We start from the raw sequence: 27,338 nt of genomic DNA on the forward strand, positions 1-27,338 counted from the left end.
GGCGCCTCAAGATACCATCTCTGTTGTTATATTTCGGTAATAACATTCACTCTTCTTGCTATTCCCTGGCCACTGTATTCCTATGCGACCACCTCATACAAGAAAAAGACTGAACAGGTCTAGAGCCTACATCCGCGCTAGGTCACCTATTTTGTACGCTTCCATGTTGATGTAGGCTGCAGGCCTGTTCGATTTTTTCCATAGTTGACATGCGATATCAATGCAAGTTTCTAGTAAATATAGAAACCTGCTGTTTGCGACAACAAAACTAAGTCATACCGCCTTTACAGCCTCACACGACGTGCGACTGCCCACCACGTAATCGATGGCGGTGCGGGCATGGAACATGTGCATTATTCACTTGGCTCACACTTGGCAAGAACATCCGCAGAGCTTGGTAAAAGCCTGATCGAATCAGGCTCGAAGGCTTCGACGGGCAGGTGAAGCGGGGAGGATTTCCTTAGTCGACGAGAGGGCCTGACTCGATCCACATCACCGTGATCTCATGCAATGGTATTGCATTGATCACTCAACCGCAACCCACAAGTTCTCCGCATCGTCACGTTGATGGCTGCCAAGACCCACTATTACCGAAGCCATGTGGTGTATCCTGCTTTTTTTAGACGTTTCTTGTAACTTTCTCTTGAAGACTTGGCTACGCGTAGGCGTGTGTGCTGTTCGCAGAGCTGTCGCGTCGCGGCAGGCAGTGCTGCGTGCGACACAAGACGATCGTCCTGGACAAGCAGCCCAATAACCTCACCCGCCAAGCATCTAGGAAGCGACGGAGGCTTGGCACGCCATCTAACTCCATGCTTGGACGTCTGGCGACAAGGCCTTGATCCCCATGTACCCCATGGCAAACCTCCACCCGTGATAACCGACAACGGCCCGATGTTGGATGGGGCGCTGGGCGGAGTCTGCTGTCAGACGTAATCCCCCCGTTGTGATGTCAGCCCTGCGCCTGTGCTAGGAACAGCAGCGTTTGATTGGATGCGCATGCAAGGCCGTCTGAGAAGGGAAAGTAGGCACGCGAGCAGTTTCCGCTGGTATATAGTTCCCCCATACTTCCCACGATGAAGGGCATCACCAACGCAATCCACAGTCTTCACTACTCACCAACAACACAATACTCTACGACTCTCGCTTGAGAATACTACTACCAACACCTACCACAACAATGCATTTCCAGAAGCTCGCTGTTGTCTTTGCCCTCTCGGCCATCGGCCTTGCTCAGGACGTTGACCAGGACGATGTTCCCATGCAGTGCCGCAGCGTTTGCGATTCCGTCACCAGGCTGACACGCGACTGTGACACCAGCACCAGTAAGTTCCCTTGAAAGACGGACTCTGTCCTAGCCAGTGAGCATTGAGATACTAACTTCACTTTGTAGACGACGACATGGCCGAGCGCCAATGCATCTGCAACGGCCAAAACGCAAACACTGCCGTCCCCCTCTGCGCAGCATGCATCATGCAGAACGGAGGAGAGATGGACAATGGTACGCCTTGACCTCCCTTTCCCTACCTATAACCCCCCTTCTCAACCCCCATACTAACACTTATACAGACGTAAACGACATCGTCCGCGAATGCGCCTTCACCACAACGTCCTACAACCCATCCGCCGCTTCTACAGCACCCCCGGCTTCTGCTTCCGGTACGTCTACCGCTCCGAACGCTTCGAACGCTTCTTCCAGCGGTCCCGGTCCCATGACTAGCATGTCGGGGACTGCTTCGCGTCCTTCTGGTATGCCGTCTAACACCGCTTCAGCGACGGGTGCTTCCGGTTCTGGTGGTTCTGGCACTGGTAACAGCCCTTCGGGTACGGGTGCTGCTGGTTCCGGCGATGGCCCTGGCAATGCTGCACCCGCCAACATGGCTTCTGCGGCTTTGGGACTTGGTGGTTTGCTCGCGGCTCTTGGAATTGCCTTGTAGATATGGTCGTTGCAAAGCTTGGTAGTGGGGATTATGGGTGATGTGGAGGTAATTTATCAGGTGGATGTTGCTGCTGATCTGGGTAGTTGGTTGGTTGACGAATTCAATGAAATCTAATATCAGACATAATGTCCAGCCTATGTGACTGATTCCAGGGTTGCATCAATTGCTTTTGCTAATCTACTGACAAGGTTGAAAGAATTCGCTAAATCGCATTCGCTCACTGAGAAAACATGCTTCTGATCTCCGCATCCTCCTCCTCCATCTCCGCCAGCTTCTTCCCTGGCAATCTGACAGCGCGATCAAGCGCAACAGGCAAACCCCTGTGCCTACCCCTCAACATAACCAAGATCATGACAATCTTGCTTCCTGTGTACATGCCACCACTGAAACTGTATGATTGATCCGGCAACCCGATACTGATTCCAATAGTTGTGTATCCGCTCACAATCTCGAATAACATTGTGAATACGCTGTATGTACGCGGGTCTTCGATTGAGTGATGTGTTTCGATGATCGCGATGAGGAAAAGCGCAAAGGCTATCCACCATACATCGTGTGACAATTGGCCCCGGACTTGTTGACTAATGAGGGAAGGAGGTCGAGTTGGCGGGTGCGAGTTGAGGGAATGAATCGACATTCGATTGAAGTCCATAGTCACTGCTCGCTTTAAGGGTGCAGGGGCTGCGGGCACGTTGGCGACACCGACACCCTGAAAGGCTGTCATGCGGTGCTGAAGTTGACGGCCTACAAATGCAGTGCCGCGACGGCCGACTTTACCGAGAGACTTGATAGGCGCAAGAGACGTCTTCTCGTTCTGTGATACAGCGGTGGTCAAAGAAGGCATCGCGGCGTCGACATCAAAGAGCGAGCTCGATGCTGAATGCAGTTGCTCTGGCTCAGCCTCATCGCCCTCATATATACCCAGTGACCGTTCTTCGTACACATTGGTCTTGCGCATAGTTATGATGTGAGGGTACGCCGCAGTGTAGAAGACAACGAGCCACAGAACCTGTACGTCAAAGTACATTCCCGAGGGCGAGACGATAGCGTAGCCTCCAGTGGGAATCGAGAAGCCTTCGAAGAGTGAGATGAAGATGCGCTGCCCAAGTGGAATGACTTCCAGCGTCGGGTTCCCAATACTGAGAATCAGAATCAAGATCCAGTCTACTGTCACAAAAGAGCCGAAGGTTGCGATGAACAACCAGGTGTCTCGCGCAGGGAACATACTGGTATACACACGACGTGGGAATTTGAGGATGAAGTCAAATCCTTCTTTCCATACGCCATACTCTTTGTCTTTGGAGAAGAGATCGAGAAGTGTGGACATGCTCCAGATAAGGAAGCGTACAAAGACAGGAAAGGCTGCTGGTCCGGCGAGCGACAGTATCGTTACGATGACGAGGACGTAATATGACGACTGGAAGGGTATAAAGCCGGCGTCCAGTAGCGTAAATCCGGCGTTACTGTACGCAGAAATAGCGAGAAAGATGCCAGCCCACCAAGGATTCTGCGCATTCACAGCGCACGCTTCTCTTTCGTAGACGGACATGTAGGCCCCTAGTGCGATTCCGCCGAAGAGCTGCCAGAGTATGAAGTATGCCGGTACAAACATGGAGAGGAACTTCAGCGCGCGGTACTCGACACCACCCAGGTACTCTCGCTGATCTGACGATAGATTGAAGAACTGCCCGTTGCGGCCAATGTTGCGCTTTTGCTCGTTCACGAAGGTCTTCACGTTAAAGCTATCGCCTACTCCAGACTCTTCAGCCAGTGAGCGGCGACGTTTCGACATGCTCTGGTGACTCTGCACGTTGTAGATTGTATGTCCTGTTGTCGTTGCTGACATGGGTCTTTCGTGGGAGACGCGTTCTCGTATGGGATCCAGAAAACCGACATGCTGTGCCAAGCTCCTTTCTCTTGCACCAGGTGATATGGGCGATAATCCGGTTTGCGCTTGGCTTTCCTGGATTGGCGTACTGGGTGGCATATCCTCAACGCATGTCTCCAGCGGCGTGGCCAACTTGGATTCTGCTTTCGGCTTGCTTCCCTTCTTGTTCTCTCCAAACGATCCCATAATTGGCAGCCCAAACATAGCTCCTGTCATTCCCACTACAGCACCGACCTCTCCCTTTCGCGCGTTCCGCCTCTCTTTCTCAGCCTCCACAATATCCTCGAACCTCTTCTCGAAGATGTGTTTCCTGAAAGCAACGGTGAAGTAGCTAACCAGCACCTGGCTTCCCATCATCATCAAAATGGCCAATTCCACTTGCTGGAAAGTGGTGAGCTGACTAACGTTCACGGAATTGAGACCAGCCGCGGTCATGGCGGACATGCACATGAACATGCTGTCCCACCACCCAATGCTTTTGGATGGGTTTGACGCGCCCCAGAAGATGAGTGTACCCAACAGGGTAACACTGATGAAGTAGGCATAGTGAAGCGTAATGAAGTTGACCGGCGGAATGTAAGGCTTCACTGTCTCAACAAGCGTGCGTATCTTAGGATGATTCTCCTCGAGAGCTTTCCATCTTTCTTCAATTCGATCCATCATTGTTCAGCCGTAGTTACAGCAAACAGTTCCAGATGGGGCGATTGTAGATCGTATCGGTTTCGGGTTATCGGAGTAGCATGTCGCGCAAGTTGTTGAGAAACCGCGATTAATTGTTCGGGAGCGTCGCACAAGAGTCGCGGTGTGTAAATCAAGATTGAGAACAGGAAGGTTCGTTTGATCAACGCGCAATAGACACTCAAAGACAGAATAGAAGTTTGTTGGAAAGTTGAAGAAAGGAATGTGAAGTGACGTTTTGGCTGATTGCGCGTGTGCTGGCGAGTACGCGCCCAAATATAGCGATAGGGGATAAAACAGGGTCTAGGGTGGCGCGGACATGCCGGGAGAGGAAGGGCCGACCCTGCAGACCAACGAAACACCACGATAACGTTCATCCACATCGTCTTCATGCACTTCACCGCTTCTCCCGACTTCTACCAGATCTTTGTTTCTCTTGTGTTCGCACGACATGCTTAGAGCTACCCATGATACACCTGCCTTTTTCTTATCTTCTATTGGATGTCTCCGGCAACAATGTTCGTGGCCGTGCTTCTGAGCTTCGCGATGGCTGTTGCAATCGAGTGGGCTACTTAGAGTGTCATAGACATACAGGCCTTGCGTATCCACATTCACGTGCTCAACGGGTACGGCTGAAGAACAAGTTGAGGCTGTAGTCGGGTTCACGCGACAGGTGCGAAAGGTAGAAAAGTAAGAGTGTGGATCTTTGGTCGGTAGCCTCATGCTACGACCGCTACGGTGGAGCGCACACGCACAGAAATACAAGTCGGTCATCAATGACTTTGGTATACCAGGAGTTGGGTAGGCCTCCTTACCAACAACGTCAACTCCATTGGCCCAATGTGCATCTGTACCATGCGAGTTTCTCTGGACAACCAAGTCATGGTCCTGGTTTCTTTCAGCTCAAGGCACATTGGTCAAACAAGAAGCAAACGTTTGAAATGTATGCATGGTTATATGGTAGCTTTAACTTGGTAGCGAAGCTGAATATTCTTGCAATTTCTTGATATACAAGGGTTTCGTAGTCTTCTCTTGCTTCACCAAAATCTCCACAGACACGCACATTCCAACATACTAAGTCTCTATAGCTCAATACTAAGAGAGCTCAGTTGCTATTACGCTCGTCAACACAAAACACATACTTCGTCACCATTCACCGCATTCCCAACCATCCAATCTCACCAACCAACGAAACAAAATGGGAGAGATACATCCAGACTCTTCTCAGCCACTGCACACCCGCACGCTACAGCATTTCAAGATCATCGAAGATCTAACCACAACCCTGCACGAAGATATACAGCGACAATACCAGTACCACAATGTTATGTACGGAAGTCTAGAACACGAGTACCTATTCCAAGCAATGTTGGCATGCGATCAAGAGATGAAGAATCTCGTCACCGAGTACGAGAAAAAAGTCCAAGATCGCGCATGTGGAGAAAGAGCAATTGGGCTATGGGCCGGTACTGGCGAAAGAATCAGGCAAGCCGCGCTGTGGAAGGAATTCGAGAAAACGTGGTGCCGGCTGCAAAGTCCTCGTGCACGATACAAGGGTGTTGTAACCCACTTTCAAGAGGAGATTGTTTGGTGGAGGGGACATTCGGCTGAACTTTTGACACCTTCAGTCGTTCGTTACAATTCGGTGCCGTCGCCGCGTTCCTTGGCTGAGGAGCTTGATGCTACGGATCTGAATGAACACGATAGGGAGCTGGCTGAGAGCTGGCGGGGAGGCATGGGTATCGCAAATGAGGAGGAGGCGACTGTTGATGGCATTGTTGGTTCAGTGGAGGGTGATGGTGAAAGCAGCACCGCATCAACCGAGAGCAATGACGACTTTTCACCAAGCCTGGAACTAGTTCCACAGTGCGATGATGGGAAGGGTGAAGAACACGCAGTGCTGCTTCCTAACGATTCAAGCGCTGATACACTATTCATCGGGGCGACGCGTGAATGCATGACCGGGGACGGTGGCTACTCTGGTGTGGTTTTTGATTGAATTGATTCATACCTGCTTTGTTGGTGGCATACGTTTCTGGATGTACTTTTAAGGGCGGGGTACGGGAGCTTGGGTATTGGAAAGGTTTCAGTCTGTCGGCGTTCAACGTAGTATATTCATGTGCTGTCATATATCTGTTACACTCACGGGAGCACTCCTCCGTTATGTGAGCTTGAACAGCTTCCCGCCTACACCATCCCACTCTTCATCCCACCGATGTTCGCTCTCCTTAAGTGCGCCCTCCTTCAGCGTCTCTCTCAGCCTTGTATCGTTGCCGAAGAAAGTAGCCAGATGTAAGGCGAGCTCTTCAGAGCTTTGGAAGCCAAGTCCATTTACACCTTGCTTGACGAGCTCGGGCCAGGCCTCGAACTTTCCCCAGCCCACAGCTGGTAGGCCTGCACCGAACATGTCGACCACTTTCATTGGCAGGTCAACACCGGAGGACGATGTGTGCAGAGAGACTCCCAGATCAGCGGACGCGAGTAGAAGCGCGTAGTCGGAATGTGTGAGCCATGCTGTTTTGATAATGACGTTCAATAGCTTCTTCTGTTGATTGAGCTCCCGGATCTTCGAAAGGTAATACTCCTTCTGAGGGCCTTTTCCAGTGATAATGGCAAGAATCTTTGACAGATAGGTCTTAGATGTACACTCTGCAGAGTAAGCCACGAGAGCGTCAAGGAGAAGTGAGAAGTCCTCGTCGGCAGTCCAGGACGTGGCGCTGACGATGAGTTTCCATGGCGTCTTCGAAGTCGCAGAAAGATCTGAGGCGTACTCTGCTGTTTCTGGTAGTCGTGCGAGGAACTTCTCCCGATCTCGTTGTTCGATCGGCTGGAAGATAGAGGCTGGGCGATCGTGCAGTGCTTCTGCTGTTACGCCGTAGTCGTTTTTGAGCACGCGGGCCATGGCGTTGGTCACCGTGAAATGATGCGATGCAGCCTTTGCAAAGATCTTCTCGTACTTCTCAGAGATCTTGACAAGAGGGTGGTTGTCGCCAAGTTTCATAGCAAGAATCGTGTACCCAAAGTTATGCCAGTCGATGACTAGATCAGTGCGTCGCAAGAAGCATACCAGGCTTGCTACAGCGAGTGTTGGTATCGAAGGTGGGTTTTGCACGAGTGTCCATCTTGTAGGCTTAGAACGGTAACCAAGCGCGCGATACAACGACCATATCTGCCAAAGAACTTTGAGAGGTGCTAGAACTGGAAAGAGAAGTTTGCTGCTCGAACGCAGGAAGCTCGGCGCTGGTGAGAGTGGGATGATCTCGATCAGAGGATTTGATACGATCTCAGGAAGAATGTCGGACTCTTCGTGGGTTTAGCCGCTTGCTGCATCTTGAAGATGAATCCTACTAACCTTGATAGCCGATGAGGAACACTTTTCCACCATGTTTGGCGATACTGAGAGCGTGGTATTGCATACGTGGCGACCGTCCAATGTCTCCCAATACCACCACCTGCACCGAGCGGCCCTGCTTCCATAGCATCGGCTCTTTCCCATCTCTCATCTTCGTTTTGATCTCCTTTCCATCCTCGCCCACAACCCGAAGCGGCTTATCCTTGTACGGATCATACTGACTGGGCAGCGTCAATAGCAGCGCAGTGAACAGCGTTGACAAAGTCACAACAACCGCTAGTATGACAGAAAACAGGCTGCCGTCCTTGTCGGGCGAGGTGTAGTAGTCGAACATTTTGGTGTTGTGTTAGTGCTGTCCAATTGCAAGGCGGCTCGGGCGACCGTGGCAGCCGCCGCGTGCGTCAACGCCAAGGGCTAGCCACGAGATGCGGAGATCTGAGCCGGGGTAGGACCGAAAGGGGAAGGCGCTCAATGACAGTCATGTCAATCTGTAAGACCCCTGAAACTTATTGATAGTGCTGCAACGCGCGCCGCTATCGAAACACCAAGACGCCAAAGCGCTGCGTAGCCTCATTGCAGCACACTCACGCTTGCTGGCTGCGATCCACGTTGCTTTTTCCCCTCTGACACCGCCATCTCAAGGCAATTGAGCACCGTTCCATCGCGCATCGCGAGCCCCACTCGGCCAATTACCTTCACCGAGTCAAGACGACCCCATAGCGGGCGGACGAACGTGGCGTTGCGAATGGCGTCGACGTATGCGCTGCCTATCGCGCCCACCTCACACACACACAGCCATGGCCGCTCGTCGTCACAATACACACCGGATTCCTCCTCGTACGCGAATGGCGCCGTGAACGGTTCATCGCCTGCGAAAGACCACGGCCATCGACACACGCGGTCTGATATGAACGGCAACGGGCATCTACACGGCGCTGTGCGCTCGCCGTATGCCGAGTACAACAGCCCTGCGCATGAGCATGAGCACGGGCATGAGAGGTCGGGCTCCAACGATTCCACCTACACGCTGAAGCCGTTCTCGAATGGGAGACCGAAAGGACGGGCGCGGGGTGAATCGGATCTGGGTCGCTCACCGGCCAGGAAGACACCTGCCGTTGAGAAGTATGGCTTCTCGCCGGTATCACCTATACAGGAGTCTCCAGCGCATGTGCCGCCTCCTCCTGTTTCTTCGTAAGAACCGCCTGCGACGATCAAGAGAACCACAACTAACACACTGTCTAGATCCTGGCTAGAACTGCCCGAAGCCCTTACCGCGCTCTTAATACCTCTCCCGTACCTTTTCGCCGCATTAGCATACCCCAGCGGCGTCAGACCGCCTTCCGAGCTACCGTCGAGTCTATCAGAAGCCGTGTCAGAGAAATCACCCGAACTCGAATACGCGACCGCAACAAGTGGCTTCCCATTACTGCATGCGCTCGCTCTCTCGTCTGGCACGCTGCTGCTGGTCGGTGTAATAGCCAAAGTCAACTCCAGTCTACAGCCACTCGACAGGCGGAAGGAGGAGAAGAGCACTTTCAATATCAGCAATGCGCCGAAACGCATGGCAAGCAACATACTCGGCGTCCTGCTGCCGTTCTACGCATCTCTACACATAGGAGGAGCAAAGACAGCCTTAGCCATGTTGATAGCAGTCGCTGCAGGCATTGGTGCCCTAGACCAGAAACCAGGGAAACACACCCCTTGGGACGATATTCGACGAACATTGAGGACCAGGAAGGTGACCTGTGGTGCTCTTCTCATGAGCATGTCGGCTGACATGTTCACCTCTGGCAACGTCACAGGCAGCTTGGTCGGCTATTTGGCCCTTCTAGTATCGCTGCTCCTTGTCCCTCCGCCTCTTCCCACAGCAGGCTGGTCATTGATGACCGGACCAAAGAGTCAGGACTCATACATGACTCAAAAGCCATCTCGCGCATCGCTGCCAAAACCCTCTTCGCCATTAGTGAACAGTACCGAGAACCAGCTACTCACTATTGCCTCAGGCCTTGTCCTTACTGTCACAACTATTTTATATTCACTTGTTTCATCTGCCACGCCCTCTTTGTCGCATCACACCCTGGGCTTCTCAACTTTATCGGTTGCATCCACTACGGCGCTAGTTTTCCTGTCACTTCCCGCATCATTACGGAGTTCAAAGCAGGTTGGATTGAGACTGAGCGGCATTCTCATCTTCGCCCTGAGCTTCTTGGAACACCAGGCTCTTAGTCATTTCAACATCGCGTTCCCTTGGGTTTGCGCTATGCTCATCGCTGCGGTCGCCGTCGACACTCGTTCTTCTGTACCCCATTCGCACGACCATGGACATGCAGGACACAAGCATTCGCATGGTCATGACCACGGCCATAATCACGATCATCATCTTCATGGAAATCATTCTAGGATCTCGGCATTCCTTATCGCGCGCGCAACTCCAGGCTCGATTGTGCATAGCGTGCTGATCGAGCGGGATTCGCGACGCATTGCGTACTTCGGCGTGTAGGTCCACTTCCTCCTGCTCAGCATGCTTTGAACTCCGAACTAGCTTGACTAACTTTGATAGGCTTAACCTTTCCTTTATGATGGTTCAGTTCTTCTACGGTTTCGTTAGTGGATCTTTGGGGCTGCTCACGGATAGTATCCACATGCTCTTCGACTGCGCTGGTCTCGCCGTGGGACTTGCAGCAGCAGTGATGAGCAAGTGGCGCCCCAACGCCCGCTTCCCATACGGCTATGGCAAGGTCGATACGCTGTCTGGCTTTGCAAACGGCGTGTTCCTTTTGTAAGTTATCATGACGGATACTTCTCCGCGTATATACTAATCAGAACCAGGCTGGTCAGTCTAGAGATCATCTTCGACGCCTTTGAGCGCCTTTGGGAAGGTCACGAACTCCAGCGTCTTAATGAGCTTTTGATTGTCAGTATCCTTGGTTTCATCGTTAATATCGTGGGCCTAGTAGCCTTTGGCCATGCCCACCACGGCCATGGACACGATCATGATCACGGACATGAGGGACATGATCATGGACATGGACATTCCCACGACAACGAAAATATGCAGGGAATCTTTCTGCACATCCTTGCCGACGCGCTTGGCTCTGTTGCAGTCATCATATCTACTCTTCTTACAAAGTACTATGGTTGGTCTGGGTGGGATCCGATAGCATCTTGCATCATCGCGATCCTGATCTTCTTGTCAGCGATCCCGCTTGTCAAGTCGAGTGGCGCAAGACTCATGCTGAGTCTGCCCAACGACCTCGAATACAGCATTAGGAATACCTTAGGCGAACTGGGCACATTGAGAGGCGTTGTCGGATACGCGGTACCAAAGTTTTGGCTCGAAGACGAAGGTGCTGCGCACGCAGAAGCACACGCAAAAGAGGATCATGATTGTGGAGGCGGCCATAAACACGATGACCATCCGCACGATCATCACGAACATGATCACTCCCATTCACACGACCACAGCCACTCTCACTCGCATTCTCACGACCACGCACACTCTCATGATCACGGCCATGATCACGGACATGCGCATTCACACTCGCATGATCATCACGACCACGACCACGATCATAGCCACGCATCAAAGCAACGCCGCATTCTCGGCGTGATTCACATCATTGCCAACCGCATGGCAGACCCAGAAGACGTGCGTGAGCGCTCATACCAGTTCCTGAAGGACCGGGGTATGGATGTAGTAATACATGTCGAGAGAGAAGGCGAGGGACGGTGCTGGTGTGGAGGTGGAAGTGAATACAAGGTCAACTAAGCATCCGTTGAGGTGCTACAGCCTTTTTTTTTTCCACAGTTTAGCTAATGCATGCATGGTATGGTAGCAGGTAGGAGGATGTATTGTAGGAGAGTTGGATAAGGCCTGTATATCAGGATATAGACATGATGATCTTTGGATCATTAATGCGTTTCTGTGTTGATGGAACACTCATGGAACTAGTAGAACACAATGCTTCGGTGCTTCGACGGTATTCCATCGATGCAGGCCTAGATCCCATGCAGAATTTTCTTGGACTTCCTATGACGAACAAATTCCTTCAACTGCAAGGTGCCAGTTTGTACTTAGGAAGTTGGGACCATTTTGACTGAATTATCTCGGCTCGAAACATTCAATGTTGGGCTTGGGTCGATGCCCAGGTGCATCGCGAAGCCGCTTAGTCACGCAAGTCAAGATAATGCTGATAAGGTACAGCGCGTCGCGAGCTTGAGCAGAGAACGCGACTCATGGACTTTACGCCCGTTCATACTTGTCCGACGAATTTGAAGATTTCATCACTTACCAATCATGTCAATGCGCACGCGTGCGCAATGTCAGTATTACGAGGACGACGTCATGGATGCTTCCTAAGCAATAGCTTGGGAAGAAATAGCTCTCCACATGCATTGGCCGCATATAACCCCTCCATAACGCGCTGAAGTTACCCCTCTTCATGTCATTACTACGACCCTCCATCTCCTCACAACTCCGACAATTCACACGTCTCCCCGCCCAAACGCGCAAACCTCTCCGATCGCACTTCCACAGCTCACAACCGCTACTTCGCATACTTCCCGAAATGGCTGACGGCGAACCCACCGGACTCAAGGCGGACAAGGGCATCGAGCTGCTCACCTTCGGCACACCCAATGGATGGAAGGCTAGCATTCTGCTCGAGGAGCTCAAGGAAGCCTACGGAAAGGACTACACATGGCAGAGCATCAACATCTCGAAGAACACACAGAAGGAGCCCTGGTTCACCAAGCTCGGTCCCAATGGACGCATCCCGTAAGCAATGCCACCCTACGAACTTCTCGTGAGACGCGTACTGACCTTGGATACCAACAAATAGTGTAATCGTCGACCACGACCAGGGCGGCTTCGCTGTCCAAGAAGGTCTCTCAATCCTCACGTACCTCACGCGCCACTACGACCCCGAACACAAGTTCAGCTTCAGCGACCCTCTCGACGTCTCGCGCGCAGAACAATGGATGGCATGGCAACATGGCGGCCTTGGCCCTATGCAAGGCCAGGCCAACCACTTCAACCGCTTCGCCAAGGAACGCATTCCCTATGCCATGCAGCGTTACACAGGCGAGACCGAACGTCTGGTCGGCATCCTCGACTCGCACCTCGCCAACACCGATTATCTCGTAGGCAACAAGTTCAGCATCGCAGACATTGCCAGCTTTGGATGGGCCCACATGCTACGCTTCTCCGGTATTGATCTCGATTCGTTCCCGAACGTGAAGAAGTGGTTGGAGCGCATACAGGCACGACCTGCAGTTCAGCGCGGCTTGGACATCCCAAGCAAGAGCGGCTTTGGAAACGACACGTACTTGCAAAAGTTGAAGGATGACAAGGAGTTTGCGGAGAAGGAGAACAAGCTCATGGAGCAGATCAAGGCTGCCAAGGAGCAGTATGGTTACAAGTACTCCAGTCCTTAGACATTCCTATGTCTTTGGTATGCTGGATGACTGTATGTGAGCGTAGTACAAACCGTGGGTGATTAATACCCCGCGAATAAACCAATATTACTCTTTCTACAGATACCGTACTTGTGCCACCGCAGAGACGTCTTGAAATACATAGCTTCCAGGCGCCGAAACTGTCAACCTATCACACAGTCCAATGTTGCTCGTCGCACGCCATTTCCTGCGACAGCAAAGTTACCTCGGACTTCACGGTAAGTTTCATGATGCAGATGCTGGAGTATTGCCAGCGAATCACATTGTGAAACATCCCTGCCCTGGATGCAACGCTACTCAAGCTCCACTACGTCAGCGTCGGCGCCTCAAACAGGGTCACCAGAACCACCCGTTCACAACGCGCTGGACGTGTGGTCAGGCGTGAACGCATGGGTTGACGCTTTCGATGCCACGAAGTACTTCACGGTATGGTTTAAAAGAGATGCGATGGAGGGGCGAACTATGTGTCTCCAGCGTTGCATCTTGTTCTTCCCACGTCTCATTCTCGTCACCGCCGGCTTTGACAGTCGCGGCACAGTCTCTTCGTACTTCCATTCTATCGCGTCTTGCCTATCTATCGTTCCAGTAGCGTCTATACCCCTTTTATCGCATATTTTCCAAATAGCCTTGCTGTCACACCTTCTCTTTGCCGATCCTTCCCAATTCGCACCGAAAGAGCGCGTGCACAAATTTAATTAATCCCTGGAAGCCACATCCCACCCCAGGATCAACCCCCGACGTCATCGCGCTTGGAAGGAAGAGGGAACGGTGACATTGTCAAGACCCTGAAGTTCCCAGGGTCCAAAAGAAACCTTGTGTGCCAACGAGGTTTAGCACGCCCAAGTTACAGCGCATCGGTGTTGTTTCGGTCACAGTACGAGAGACGACTTTTGTTTAATCACTGCGGTTCACAACTATTTCTTCTTCCCCGCTCTATCCATTGCGACTACTCCAACGACCGAGATCCTCTGCGAAACACCGAAGATCGAAGAGAGACATCTGCGCACGACGTTTAAATCGACAAACTCTACAAGGTCGCGCATCGCATCTACAATAGGTAAGACATTGTCTACCTGTCTCACACCACACACACATATAGACCAAGTCCTCGAGCCCAGCTAACGCAAGATGCTCAGTGTTCTAGCAGCTATGGGCTTCAAATTCCTCTCGCGTAGCACTCTCCGGGGCGAGAAAGCCACCCTAGGAACCTCGCTCGGCGCGTCCCTCACCCCAACAACCATCCTGCGCCTCGTCCTGCGCTTCTTCCAATTCGTCATGGGCCTCACTGTCATCGGACTCTACGCCGTGGACCTGGACAACGCGCGCAAGCAAGGGAAATACGTCGACTCGAAATGGGTGTGGGCTGTTGTGTGCGGCACACTCGGCGCGCTCTGCTCCCTCCTCGCCATGCTACCGCTCATCAAGGCGTGGTTCTTCTTTGCTGTTGATGCCCTGGTCTTCTTGTGCTATCTCGTTGCGTTTGGCATCTTCGGCAAGATGTTCATCGGTGAGAACCCAGAGGGGAACAAGGGTATCACCAGGATGAAGAACGGGGTGTGGGTGCTTTTGACCAACATGCTGCTTTGGTTTATTTCTGCGGTCATTGGCGGTATCATGTTCTGGAAACACTTCAAGGCAAGGACTACGCATACTGGCCGTGGCGCTATGCACGTCTAAAGCCCCTACTCCTGTCCAACCCTTCACGTGAGGGACTGGGAATGAGAGGTGTGCTGACAAGATGTGCTTTCCGCAGAGGTTCCGGATCAGCTTTGAATTCGACAACGGACACGGCGACGATGCGTCCTGGCTTCATGCGCCCAAGACGGTTGCTTAGGGGCCACAATCGTCAACATCAAGAGCTTGTTCCAGCGTGGACGGTACGACCAAGTCTCCCAGTCTAGCTATGTCCGATGAAACCCGTCCTCCGTCGCTCGTACGGTCAACACATCCTCCAACGGATTGCTCCAGAAGTTTTCTTCCTCTTCCCACGATTCCTTGCACTGCCTGTTGCAAACACCAGCACCATCTTTCTCGAAACCAGCGTTGTATTTCTGCGCCACTACCAAATGTATCTACACCCACGCCCCCGCCCACGTATCACACGAACCCCACCACCACTGCATGTTCCACAGCGTCCACGAGTAATGAGGAAAGAGTTGTTGGAGATGACACAGACGAGGTCTCTGCGAGCTCTTTTCATACTTGGCTTTCTCATTTCCCTGATCATTCGATACCCTTTGTTTTTCGCGAAGCGTTGTCTTGAGTAATGCGTTTGTTTTGTTAGCAGTATCACTGGTAATATCATTGAACAATCTCATGAAATGACTCTACCACGCTATGTATCCATGCTTTGACTCATGATCGCCCAGATATGGCAGTGTAGGACTATTTATATGCTTGAAAGCTTGAAATGCGAGATGGTCGAAATGAGATACATTGTATATGTGTTGAGGGCCTTTTCAAGTTCCTGGTTTCACACGAGCACACCTCATGGACTAAGGAACGATGATGTGTCACAGGGCGACCGTGTGATCGTGTGGCCAATGACTGAGCGGTGAATAAACATGATCGAAGTCAGAGTGCGATAATCATTCTTGGAAAGACATCGCCGAAAGGTACGTGAAGCCCAGCAGCAGCGATGAGGGGCGATGGACTGGAGCTTCAGCTGGGTGCAGAAGTCCACACAGGTGTCTCCCTGTATCATCATCACACATTGGCATGGCAAAGAGGTTGTAAAGTTAAAGGTTTTATTGGTATCTCATATCCATAATCATGGTGCTATCGTGAACCGGGCGAGAGTCGCAGTGCTCATCGCTCAAACCATAGTGGTATCGTTCTGAACCTTGTGATAGTTAGAAAGGTGTCAAGGAAGGACAGATGTAGACCACATACCGAAGTGAAATGTCGAACCGGTGCTCAAGTACTGAATACTTAGATGGAGCGCTTGTTGGCCTCAGCGGCGCCCTCGTGCTTCTCCTGGTTCATCTTGTCGGAAGCAGCGTTCAGGGCACCGGAGGCACGGTCGGTGATGGAGTCCTGGCCAGGGACGTTGCCCTTAGCCTGCTGCTTGTTGGCCTCCTTGTTGGCCTCAGCGGACTGGCCCTGGACGGTCTCGGCGACGTAGTTGGCGGCGTTCTTGACAGAGTTGACGGCCTGGCCGACGATGCCCTCGTTGGGAGTGTTGGCGTTGGGAGCAGACATTTTGAAGTGTTTGGGGTTTGAGGAGTTTGGTTTGGAAGAAGTGGTAGTTTAGATGAGGTGATGAAGGCTTGTTGTGTGATGGAGGAAGCAAAAGGGAGACGGGTGAGGGTATTTATGTAGAGCAAGAGGGGTAGGTGAGGGAGGCTAGTGAGGGGCTGAGGGCTGAGCGCTAGGCTCCAACAGAGTGCAAACAAACATACGTCACTGTTTCCGGTGGTAAGTGACGTCACACAGGAGGGCCCATGGAAGGAGGGCCAGACCACGCAAGCGCGATGGGGTACCCGCAGCCACGAACCATCACATGCAATGCACAAACCCACGCAAGAGAGTGGCACTTTTTGAAAATTCCGCTGTCGATCGTGGATTATCATGCAAATCGCGTCATGGGCGAATGGACAATCATCTGGCATTCGCTGCGTGCCTGAATGATGCCCCTCTATTGCCCCGCCGGTGACGTCAGATCGTGTACCGCGGCTTGCTTCAAGACAGCAGCCCAACAAAGCACGCAAACGCTTGCCGCAAAGAAGCCACACTTAAGCTGTCACGCGCTCCTGTTTCAGCCCGAGGATAGGCGGCAGCCGCACGAATGCAGGGCCAGCTGAGATCCGAGGGGGTCGGTTCCGGAAGGTGCTTGTTCCCGAGGAGTCTACTCCGCTGGCGGTGCTGCATACTGTGGCCTGGAAGCAGACATGTTGCCATGTACTGACAGCCAACACGTCATACGTAGTCCTCATCGAGATGTCTCCACCCGGATCCAGTGACCTGGCAGATCCGCCAAGTGGGGGTAGCTGTAAGGACAGATCTTCTTCCCGTGCCTTGCTTGACTACATGTTGTGGACACATGCTACGTCTGCGTACGAGACATCCAACACCCACCAGCAAACATGCAAAGACGATCGCAGATACGGGCACACAAGCGTCATGGATTCAACCGTATGAAAAAGGGGATTAATTGCCGCTGTGAGCGGATGATCTAATACCTCTATGGTACCAAAAGTCTAAACCGAGAAACTTGGAACGAGCGATGCGAAGGGAATCGTGACAGCGCCTGTACCAGCAAGCCCACTGCCACTCGTGCAGTCGTCCGTCGTTGGGTATCGTAACTTAAAGGATGGTACAATGCGGTCGGTGTCCCCGGCGCTTAGGCCTTCCAGTATGCGTCCGCGACCTTGGGCCAGGTCTCGGTGAATCGGGTGGGGCCATGCGCTGCCGTTCCTGTTGATCTTTGCGGATGATTTGCCTGCAGAGGTCGACAAAGGCTTCATCCACATTGGCTCTTCTCCGAGCACTGGTTTCAAAGTACGGTATGTTCCACTCACGGGAAATTGCAAAGGCGCGTGGGCGTGGCACTGCTCGGTCTTCTTCTAGATCTGACTTGTTGCCGATGAGGACCATGGGAACGTTGCTATCTTCCTTTATTCGTCGTATTTGCTCCCGAAGCTCTGCCAGTTCCCAGAACGACGATGCCGATGTTATGCTGAAGACGAGAAGGAACCCTTGACCGGTTTTCATATACAGTTCCCTATGGGGGTGTAAGTCGTGAGCTGGCATGGGACTCGAATGGTGTATTACCTCATAGCAGCTACTTATGGTTAGTCATGGGTCGCGTGTGCATGGGCGGCTGTAGATACTCACTGAACTGTTCGGTGCCTGCAGTGTCCAGGATCTCCAGAATGACATGACGGCCCTTCAGCGGGTCAGCAACAGGGTAGTGCAGGAGGGTCGAAGCACACTCACGTCAACATCAAGCACCTTTCGGTATGAATCTTCAATGGTAGGATCGTAACTCTCTATCCATACATTCTGCACGAATTGCGCTGTGGACAAGTCAGCGCTGCTGTGGTGTTGGCGAGTACTCGAGGCGGTAACCTTACCTGTTAGGCAGCTCTTCCCGACTCCACCTAAGGCGCCACTCTCGTCAGTTGTGACCTAGTTGCTGACGGTGTCTAACTAGCTTACCAGAACCTAGGACGACTATGTGGTACTCCCGTTGCGACATGCTTCAGATTTGCGTGGGCAGCTTGCAGCGAGGCCAGGAGGTTATTGACGAGAAGTGCTCCTCGCCTCCTGTGGCGGTGGGTGCCACAGAGGGATGAGCGGCTCAAAGCCGCCGCCGTCTAGTAAAGGCTAAGGAAGTCGACTCGTCGTGCTGCCTGGACACTGCGTCGGTCTGTACCAGAGGGCTGAATCGGCGGTGCGCGTCGTACTGCGCTCTGGGCCAACCACACTCGTCAGCGCATCGATTTCCAAACCAAGCCACGTCCAATCAGACAAAAGCAGCCTCGAATGCAGCAGGCGACGAGCCACAGAGGCAAAGCGACTGCATGCATGCGCGGGGCAAGTTTGTGTAACGCACCTGTTTGACGCGCCGAGGTTGGGGGCTGGGGAAGATTTTTCCGTCACGTGAAGGTCGAGGTGGGAGAAGGGAACGGCGTCGCGATAATCAGGGAGCAAGCAGCGACAAAGAGGTAGCGAAGAAAGGCACATGCATGCAGTAGACTTGGTAGGGCTTAGCAGGAGATATGCCAGGTGTTCGGCTCTGGGGTGCAGCCCGTACAGCCCGTAATTATGCCAAAAAACAAAGCGCCGAGATGCTGCGAGAGAGAGGGAGACGAGGTCGTCGCGGCCAGTCGCGAAACAAAGCCAGGGCGCCGGGACAAGCTCCAATCTATGATAGCGTGGCCTTTGGTCGAGTCGTGCACAAGAAGGGTTCGCAAGGCTGTCGAGCAAGCATCCTGTCGACGTAATAATCGCCCATGGAGAGCCTCCCGCTTCCCCGACGCCGCCTGAACTGAGTCGTGAAGAGCCTGGGCTGGCGGTTGGGGTTATAAGGAGCAGGGCATCCAATAAGGGTCCCGTGATCTGGAGCAGGCCGGGCACGTGCGCCCTGGCACTGCAGACGTGTGAGGGCAGCCGACACAGGGCGCATGGGAGCCGAACGACGACGACGCCGACGACAAGCTCCAATTCCACCCGACCATGCGTTTTAGTGCTGCTGTCGCCATCGCAGCATGTCTCGCGCCGGCTGCGGCCATCTTCGAGGACGATGCCTTCCACATTGATTTCCACTATGCCCTGCTAGGCCTTCCTGCCCCAGAGGCCACCTTCTTCCAGAAGCCCTATGCGGGCTCCAAGGCATCGCTCCTGTACTCGATATCCCAGAACCAGACCATCGGCGCCATCAACCCCAAGGATGGCGCCCTCGTCTGGCGGCAGCACCTGGCCTCGCAGCCCGGCCACCGCGGACATTTGCGTTCAGGCAACGAGCAGGACACGGTAATCAGCGCCGTCGGAGACCGCGTCACGTCCTGGAGCGCTTCCGACGGCCGTCTCGTGTGGGACACCAGCCTCGGCGGGGCTGCAGTCGAGGATCTGGAGATACTGGAGCAGGAAGATGGCATGACCATCAGCGCGGCCAAAGACGCCATTGTCCTTGCTACCGATGGCAGCAACAGTGTCAAGAGGCTTGACGGCAAGACCGGGCGCGTCAAGTGGACATACGAGGACACGAGGTGGCTACATCAATCAATGGCAATGTGACAAACACTGACAGGCCGCAGCGGAGACACGCCTTTCCAGGTCTCGACCTCGCCGACAACCATCTACTACATCGCCCTCCACACGCCCATGCTCGGAGGCTCCAAGCTCCGAGTCACGTCTCTCAATCCCATCACAGGAAAGAAGCTCGACCAGTACACCCTCAACTCGGACACTGAGATCTCCTCGCGCGACCGTATCCTCTTCGCCGGAGCCAACACGGCTGCCCCACTATTGGCTTGGACCGACAAGGCGAACAAGGTGCTGAAAGTCAACATAATCGGAACCAAGGCTGTGTCGACCTTCAACACGCCAGGGGACGAAGTCATCGAGAACATCCTTCTCCATGCTCCCAACCACATCAATTCGCTCGCCCACTTCCTCGTCGAGTACCAGACTGCCATCGGCCATTCTGCTGAAGTCTACCACGTCGACCTCAACAAGCAAACCGTCTCAAAAGCCTACAGCCTCCCAGAGCTGAGGACCAAGGGAACCTTTACTACAAGCACATCCGATGCGAACGTTTACTTCACGAGGGTAACCGAAGATGAAGTGACCGTATTCTCTTCAGTCTCGCACGGTGTCTTGGGTCGCTGGACTGTCAAAGGCTCTCCGGCACTTGCGGGCGCCTTCCCTGTGCATGGCCAATCTGAAGTTGTTGTGAAGTCAGGAGCCGCTAGCGCTGTGCGATCGGCCGTCCTGTACTCCAACGGACAGTGGGCACTCCTGCGAAACGATGAAGTGGCTTGGACCCGGCCCGAATTCTTGTCTGGCGCAGTCTCCGCAGTCTGGGCCGGTTTGCCCGAACAGGAGGCCCTGGCACAAGCACTTGCCGACGAAAGCCATCGCAACCCTGTCTCCGCTTACATCCACCGTGTGCAGAGGCACCTCCAGGATCTGCAATACTTCCCGGCGTGGGCACAGAGCATTCCCCAGCGCCTCTTGAGTAGTGTGCTCGGCAAGACAAAGGAAACAACAGTCGACGATATCCAACAAGACACTTTTGGTTTCCACAAGCTTGTTGTCGTCGCCACTAAAGCGGGTCGCCTTGCTGCCCTCGATGTTGGTTCACGAGGCAAAGTTATGTGGAACGTGGACCTTGGCCAGTTCGCGCCCGACACAAGCTTCCAACACCCGACTCTCAAGGCTCACAGCGGCTATGTTGAAGTAAAAGACACTAGCTTCCAGGGGTCAATGTTCATCAATTCGACAACTGGTGGCCTCATTACTTCCGACAAGATCAATCTTGAGCCTTCGCTAGTTGCTGAGGGGCAAAGCCTTATTTCATTTACCATGGTTGACGGCACTCTAAAAGGATACCTGGAAAGCCGACCTGGTTCCGAACCAGTATGGAGCTTCACACCACCTGTCGAGGAGAAGATTGCCAGCTATGTCGCTCGCCCGATCAAGGACCCTGTTGCCTCAATCGGCAAAGTACTAGGTGACAGGAGGGTACTGTACAAGTACCTGAACCCAAACCTCGTCCTAGTGACAACAGTGGTAGAGTCCGCACGATCCGCGTCCGTCTATCTGCTTGATTCTGCATCTGGGCAAGTACTACATACTATGTCACACAACGATGTCGATACCACACGACCCATTCCAGCCACTATCTCAGAGAACTGGTTCGCGTATGCGCTAACTATCGATGCTGCATCTGGCGCTTCTTCTCGCGGCTATCAGCTCGTCGTCTCTGACCTTTACGAATCCCCCCTTCCCGACGACAGGGGTCCATTGGGTGCTTCGTCTAACTCTTCTACCGTGAAACCTTCGGGTTCGAACGGCGATGCTGCGAAGCCCTATGTACTATCGCAGAGCTATCAAGTACCAGCAGAGATTACACACATGAGTGTCACACAGACTAGACAGGGCATCACCAGTCGTGAGCTCCTCGTCACTTTACCCGCACTCAACGCTATAGTTGGAATTCCACGCATGGTGATTGATCCTCGCCGACCCGTCGGTCGTGAGCCTACTGCGCAGGAAGCGTCTGAAGGTCTGGTCAAGTACACACCCCTCATCAACTTCGACCCGAAGTGGCACCTTACCCACAAGTACGAAGTCTTGGGTATCGAAGATATTATCACAAGCGAGAGCGGAATTGAGAGTACTAGTCTGGTCTTTGCCTATGGCTTGGATATCTTCGGAACACGAGTTGCACCCAGTTTCTCGTTCGATATCCTGGGCAAGGGCTTCAACAAGATTTCTATGCTTATGACCGTTGTTGGACTGTTTGTCGGAGTCTTGTTCGTTGCCCCTTTGGTGAGTCAACCCTCTCTATACTTTTGTGTGCATTGTTGTGTTACATGGCGTACTAACCAGCACTCCAGGTCAAGCGAAAACAGATCAACACCATGTGGACGACACTATGATCGGCTATCGAACGATACCGTAAGAGAAGCAGTATCGAACCTGTTCAGGTCTCGGAGAGACTTGATGAACATGCACGCACGCTTGGTGCTCACACTACAGAGCTGCGTCAGCTTAGTAGCTCCCCAACCAGCGCGGCTTACTGAGCCGTCTTGATCGAGGTCACGATACCTCATACAGCGCACGTTGAAATGAATAATCAAGTCAATGCTCACTTTTCGTTACCCATTTGTGATGATGTAATGCATGACGGCTGTACCCGCATATACATATGACCTTATCTCCGTTCATCTCCATGCAAGAAATTGACGGGCACGTTTGTACCTTTCCTCAATGACGTCGAGCAGAGGTAAAATGGGTGGAGAAACGACGCTATATGCTTAGAAGCTAGCAAGACGATTCGTTCATCACGGAGATAACAACGGCAACTAGACGTCGGGTACAATGATGCAAGTGCCGTTGTGGGTAGCTTTGGAGATCTGCGTATATATACCACTAACGATGCTGCTAATGTGGGGAATAGTGTAATACACAGCTCTCTATCTTCATCGACCTGTACTACCTCAAAACTCATCACAGCAAAGACCGATCGTGCGACCAACAACCAAACAACCCGCATACTACCTACACTCTCCCCATATACCCACACACACACTCAACCATCCAAACCATGACCGACCAAAAACGCTACACCAATAAACTTACCAGCTCGCGCATCCTCGTGATCGGCGGTACATCCGGCCTCGGCTACAGCGTCGCAGAAGCCTGTCTCGAAAACGGCGCTCTAGTAACCATCAGCTCCTCCAACCCATCTCGCATCGATGCCGCCGTATCCAAACTCAAAACCGCGTATCCCTCTGCCGCCGATACCAAAAACCCGCGCATCAGGGGTCTTGCTGTCGACTTAGGCAAGCCAGAGACGCTAGAAGAAGAGCTGAAGACGCTGTTGGAGAAGACGGTGGAGAGCATGCCGGAGAGCAAGTTGGATCATGTTGTTTTTACTGCGGGGGATAAGTTGGCGGATATTAAGTTGGGAGATATGGTGTGTTGATGTCTTTTATTAATCCTCTTCTTACATCTCCGTATCGGGTGTATATGGCATGACTAACGACATCTCCAGACGATGCAAAATATCCTCGCAGCCGGCCAAATCCGCTTCTTCGCGCCCCTCCTCCTCGCAAAACACCTTCCACAGTACCTCGTTCAAAGCTACAAATCCTCCTACACCATCACCACAGGCGCTGTGTCCGAAAAGCCAATTCCCAACTGGAGCGTTATTGGTGCGTATGCTGGCGGACTGCACTCCATGGTGCGTAACCTGGCTCTCGATATGAAGCCCATTCGCGTTAATGGCGTGAGCCCGGGCGCGGTGGATACAGAGATGTGGGATCATCACGGTGAGGAGAGGAAGCAGGAGATTATGCGGGGCATGGAGAGTAGGATGGCGACGGAGAGGGTGGGGAGGCCGGAGGATGTGGCGGAGACATTTTTGGGGTTGTTGAGGGATTACAATGTTGATGGGACGATGGTTAGGACGGATGGTGGGGGCATGCTGATGTGAGTTTTGGTTGGGTGATTGGATGTATGAGCCTGGGGGCTACATCACTTGGATATCTTGTATTGGAATGATGTCCTCAAGATGACCTATCAAAATGGTCCGTCAGAGTGAGTCCACATGATTAACTCCACTGGTCGCAAGTAAGAAAACTCAATCCTCCGTGCTCCTAACCAAAAGCCTCAAACCCTTACTATCCAGCTTCGCAACCGGAATGAAGAAATCATGGCCCAACTCCACATCGCTTACATCACTCTCATGAAGCTCAAACTTGTAATTCCTGAACAGCATGCCCAGCGTGAGGTACAGCTCCACATATGCCAGATTGATACCAAGACAATTGCGCGTACCGCGACCAAAAGAAACCATGAAGCGCTCCAGTGGAATGCCATCGGCGGTCTTGGGATCGTTGAGCCAGCGCTCCGGGATGAAGGTGCGGGAAGAAGGGAACAGAGTTTCGTCGTGGGAGACTTCGGGGATGGTCATGGACTGTGGGTGTGGGGTTAGTTTGGATGCGATGGGGAGATGGATCATTGAGTAGGGTAATGACTTACTATGCAAGTATTTGCGGGAATAACCCACTCCTTGTACTGCAAAGGCGTCTTGTGTGTCCTGGGATTTCGGGCACTCAAGCCGTATGACATGCGCGCGGTTTCCATGATGATGGCTTTGAAATATGGCATCTTCTCCAGTGGGGCCAAATCTAAGTCGTCTCTGTTGGGAAAAGCTTCTACGAGCTCTTTGTGGAGGCGCTCGTAGATGCGTGGGGTGCTGATGATGTGGAACGCGGCTGTGGAGAGGGAGAAGGCGGTTGTCTCTACGCCGCCCCCGATGATGATTTGCGCTTCATCCTCGAGACGCTTCTGTGTTTTGTCAGAGTCAGGTAGCCTAGAGGCGACGATTTCTTGGAAGATGGTCTTCTTCGCATCGTTGGATTTGATGTCTTCGCCCTTCAGGGTGCGCGCGATGTGATTCCGGTTATCCTGACTCGCATGTTAGACTCAACACGGTATAGATGCAGAGCTGTGCCGCATACCTGCTTGAACTTGAGCACTGGCTTCACTGCTGGCTGCAGCCAGCCGCTGATACGGTCAGGGATACAATCGAGAATCTGCAAAAACCATGTCAGTTCCACGTGTGACTGGTGCACATCTTGAATGATCTAAATATAACCCACGGGAAGTATCATGGGAAACTGCGTGGCGATGTGACCCACACCGCCAACCCGAATAAATGCATCATGGAATGACTCGAATTCAGGATGCTTGAGCTGGTTGTAGTTGAAGCCGAAGAAGTAGTCCATGATGATGTCGCCTGTCAGGGCGGGGAAGGCATGGGATAGGTTAAGCGGCTCTGCATGAGCCTCAAACTCTTGCATGCGCACGGAGAGGGTGTCGACATGGCGGTGGATGATGTGTATGAAGTCGAGTATCGAGCGGCGTGAGAACCTGACAACAGGCGTTAATCGTGCCGAGGTGCCTTGCACTACATGTTGATGCACCTACATGGGAGCCAACGCAGCACGGCGTCGCTTGTGCTGCTCCGCGTTAACGGTCGGCAGCAGGCCGCCTGCACACCCAAACCTCTTGTCCCAACCCTCCTTGTCGAGGTGGACGTTCTTGGCGTAGACTTGGTCGTAAAAGTATGGGTCTCGTATGTGCAGTTCATCAGGCGTCACTCTTACAATAGGGCCAAAGATATCGTGGAGCTTGGAGATTTGCTTCGAGTACTGTCCCTTGTGGACGATCTCGTAGTAGCCCTCGTACCAGCTTGTGGCTGCCGCGATCCTGGGGCCAGGAAAGCGGGATAGTGGATGGCAATATAGGCGGTAAAAGACACGTGCGAGGAGGTACACAAAGTACGCCAGCAGACACAGAGCGGGAAGAGACATGACGGCTGGATGTCAGAAAGGCAAGAGACCGATCAGGCGGCGACGCGCTCTTTAGAGAGCAGAGTGCGCTCCTACATGTCGCTAAGGCATGTGGTGTTTGCAGACTGATTATGGAATGGGGTGCGTTTGACCCGGCATCCTGGATCCTACGGCATGGCCGACGAAAGTAGAGAGGTGGAAGATATAAGGCGAGGCCTGACCCCGCGAGTGCAAACGCTCTTGGAAAAGAACTGGAACACAGCATGTCAGCCCCGCAGGATCCAACAGCCGAGGGCAACCTGCAATCCGTCCTGCATCTCGACGTCGACACGGCCAACAACAGCGATAGCGATTCGGCATTCGGCGGCGAATCCACGGCATCCACGTCCATCGCATCGACTATCCTCAATTATGAATACTCCAATGGGCGGCGATACCACGGCTACCGGTCCGGCTCGTACATTTTACCGAACGGTCAGTTCTAAGTGTACGAAGTGCATGTGAGACCAATGCTGACTTTGTACTTCTACCTCTGTAGACGAGCAGGAGCAAGACCGCCTCGATCTCCTCCACCACATTTTCCTGCTCATCCTAGGCGGCAAGCTCTACGATGCACCCATCCCGCCTGCGCCCCAGCGCGTGCTCGACATCGGCACCGGCACCGGCATCTGGGCCATAGACTTCGCCGATGAGCACCCAGGAGCACAGGTCATAGGCACTGATCTCAGTCCCATCCAGCCAACGTGGGTGCCGCCCAACGTCAAGTTCTACATTGACGATGCCGAGTCGGAATGGGTCTACAGTCCCGACGAGGCCTTTGACTTTATCCACTGCCGAACCATGTCTGGCAGCATCTCCGACTGGGACAAGCTGGTGCGACAGACATACACGCATACCAAGCCCGGCGGTTGGGTGGAATTCCAGGAGCCGCTTGCGTTGTGTGAGTGTGACGATGGGACCATGGAGCTGGCTACCGACATGCTCAAGGTAAGTTTTGACTGTACCAAGTGCATGTGAGACATGAGCTGACTTTGTACCTCTACCTCTAGTGGCAGGAGTTGTGCCACGCTGCCGCTAAAACGTGGGGAAGGGACATCACGGCCGGGGATAGCCTGAAGCAGCGGATGACGGATGCAGGGTTCATCGATGTTCACGAGAAGCTCATCAAGGTATGTCTACCCTCTTCCCCTACACTATGCCGTTTACGAGGCTAATGCGGTGCCTGTAGATCCCTATCGGCCCTTGGGCCAAGGACGCGAAAATGAAGGAAATCGGCCGCTACCAGCGCGAGCACATGTCCATGGGCATCGAGCCTTACACTCTCGGTCTCTTGGGCAAGGTCATGGGCTGGAGTGAGTCCGAGTGCCGCGTCATGATTGCCAAGGTAGTCGCGGATATCAGGAGGAAGGATGTGCATATGTATATCCGCTTCTACTTTACTCACGGACGAAAGCCGACGTGAGGGCTATATAGCCAGTATATATGATACCAGT

At 53.0% G+C, this 27,338-nt stretch overlaps 12 protein-coding genes across 12 annotated transcripts; 7 read left to right on the top strand and 5 right to left on the bottom strand.

Annotated features, from left to right (window-relative positions):
* Positions 1-1,177: 1,177 nt before the first annotated feature.
* J4E79_003791 (uncharacterized protein) lies at positions 1,178-1,934 on the top strand (the record flags this gene model as incomplete). Its single annotated transcript, XM_049352682.1, has 4 exons — positions 1,178-1,322; positions 1,391-1,498; positions 1,567-1,656; positions 1,771-1,934. The coding sequence occupies 4 exons, from the start codon at positions 1,178-1,180 to the stop codon at positions 1,932-1,934; spliced, it is 507 nt and encodes a 168-aa protein (XP_049213061.1).
* A 220-nt stretch (positions 1,935-2,154) lies between these two features.
* On the bottom strand, positions 2,155-4,488 carry J4E79_003792 (uncharacterized protein; the record flags this gene model as incomplete). The annotated part of the gene is made up of 1 exon (XM_049352683.1): positions 2,155-4,488. One exon carries the CDS (start codon positions 4,486-4,488, stop codon positions 2,155-2,157), a length of 2,334 nt encoding a protein of 777 aa, XP_049213062.1.
* A 2,176-nt stretch (positions 4,489-6,664) lies between these two features.
* On the bottom strand, positions 6,665-8,189 carry J4E79_003793 (uncharacterized protein; the record flags this gene model as incomplete). Its single annotated transcript, XM_049352684.1, has 2 exons — positions 6,665-7,806; positions 7,856-8,189. 2 exons carry the CDS (start codon positions 8,187-8,189, stop codon positions 6,665-6,667), a joined length of 1,476 nt encoding a protein of 491 aa, XP_049213063.1.
* Positions 8,190-8,600: 411 nt separating this feature from the next.
* On the top strand, positions 8,601-11,624 carry J4E79_003794 (uncharacterized protein; the record flags this gene model as incomplete). The annotated part of the gene is made up of 4 exons (XM_049352685.1): positions 8,601-9,046; positions 9,098-10,351; positions 10,416-10,634; positions 10,685-11,624. The coding sequence occupies 4 exons, from the start codon at positions 8,601-8,603 to the stop codon at positions 11,622-11,624; spliced, it is 2,859 nt and encodes a 952-aa protein (XP_049213064.1).
* Positions 11,625-12,423: 799 nt separating this feature from the next.
* J4E79_003795 (uncharacterized protein) lies at positions 12,424-13,291 on the top strand (the record flags this gene model as incomplete). The annotated part of the gene is made up of 2 exons (XM_049352686.1): positions 12,424-12,632; positions 12,697-13,291. The coding sequence occupies 2 exons, from the start codon at positions 12,424-12,426 to the stop codon at positions 13,289-13,291; spliced, it is 804 nt and encodes a 267-aa protein (XP_049213065.1).
* A 1,149-nt stretch (positions 13,292-14,440) lies between these two features.
* J4E79_003796 (uncharacterized protein) lies at positions 14,441-14,989 on the top strand (the record flags this gene model as incomplete). Its single annotated transcript, XM_049352687.1, has 1 exon — positions 14,441-14,989. One exon carries the CDS (start codon positions 14,441-14,443, stop codon positions 14,987-14,989), a length of 549 nt encoding a protein of 182 aa, XP_049213066.1.
* Positions 14,990-16,243: 1,254 nt separating this feature from the next.
* J4E79_003797 (uncharacterized protein) lies at positions 16,244-16,513 on the bottom strand (the record flags this gene model as incomplete). Its single annotated transcript, XM_049352688.1, has 1 exon — positions 16,244-16,513. The coding sequence occupies one exon, from the start codon at positions 16,511-16,513 to the stop codon at positions 16,244-16,246; it is 270 nt and encodes an 89-aa protein (XP_049213067.1).
* Positions 16,514-17,617: 1,104 nt separating this feature from the next.
* Positions 17,618-18,512, bottom strand: J4E79_003798 (uncharacterized protein; the record flags this gene model as incomplete). The annotated part of the gene is made up of 5 exons (XM_049352689.1): positions 17,618-18,035; positions 18,145-18,200; positions 18,251-18,330; positions 18,388-18,414; positions 18,473-18,512. The coding sequence occupies 5 exons, from the start codon at positions 18,510-18,512 to the stop codon at positions 17,618-17,620; spliced, it is 621 nt and encodes a 206-aa protein (XP_049213068.1).
* A 980-nt stretch (positions 18,513-19,492) lies between these two features.
* J4E79_003799 (uncharacterized protein) lies at positions 19,493-22,422 on the top strand (the record flags this gene model as incomplete). The annotated part of the gene is made up of 3 exons (XM_049352690.1): positions 19,493-20,025; positions 20,074-22,312; positions 22,381-22,422. The coding sequence occupies 3 exons, from the start codon at positions 19,493-19,495 to the stop codon at positions 22,420-22,422; spliced, it is 2,814 nt and encodes a 937-aa protein (XP_049213069.1).
* A 668-nt stretch (positions 22,423-23,090) lies between these two features.
* On the top strand, positions 23,091-23,981 carry J4E79_003800 (uncharacterized protein; the record flags this gene model as incomplete). Its single annotated transcript, XM_049352691.1, has 2 exons — positions 23,091-23,462; positions 23,541-23,981. The coding sequence occupies 2 exons, from the start codon at positions 23,091-23,093 to the stop codon at positions 23,979-23,981; spliced, it is 813 nt and encodes a 270-aa protein (XP_049213070.1).
* Positions 23,982-24,128: 147 nt separating this feature from the next.
* Positions 24,129-25,866, bottom strand: J4E79_003801 (uncharacterized protein; the record flags this gene model as incomplete). The annotated part of the gene is made up of 5 exons (XM_049352692.1): positions 24,129-24,464; positions 24,530-24,958; positions 25,012-25,086; positions 25,153-25,423; positions 25,481-25,866. 5 exons carry the CDS (start codon positions 25,864-25,866, stop codon positions 24,129-24,131), a joined length of 1,497 nt encoding a protein of 498 aa, XP_049213071.1.
* Positions 25,867-26,108: 242 nt separating this feature from the next.
* Positions 26,109-27,307, top strand: J4E79_003802 (uncharacterized protein; the record flags this gene model as incomplete). The annotated part of the gene is made up of 4 exons (XM_049352693.1): positions 26,109-26,319; positions 26,384-26,832; positions 26,895-27,014; positions 27,074-27,307. 4 exons carry the CDS (start codon positions 26,109-26,111, stop codon positions 27,305-27,307), a joined length of 1,014 nt encoding a protein of 337 aa, XP_049213072.1.
* Between the last annotated feature and the right edge of the window lie 31 nt (positions 27,308-27,338).

The sequence above is a fragment of the Alternaria viburni genome (assembly GCF_023758015.1).
Source record: "Alternaria viburni strain BMP 2772 chromosome Unknown scaffold_6, whole genome shotgun sequence".
NCBI classification, from domain to species: Eukaryota; Fungi; Ascomycota; class Dothideomycetes; order Pleosporales; family Pleosporaceae; genus Alternaria; species Alternaria viburni.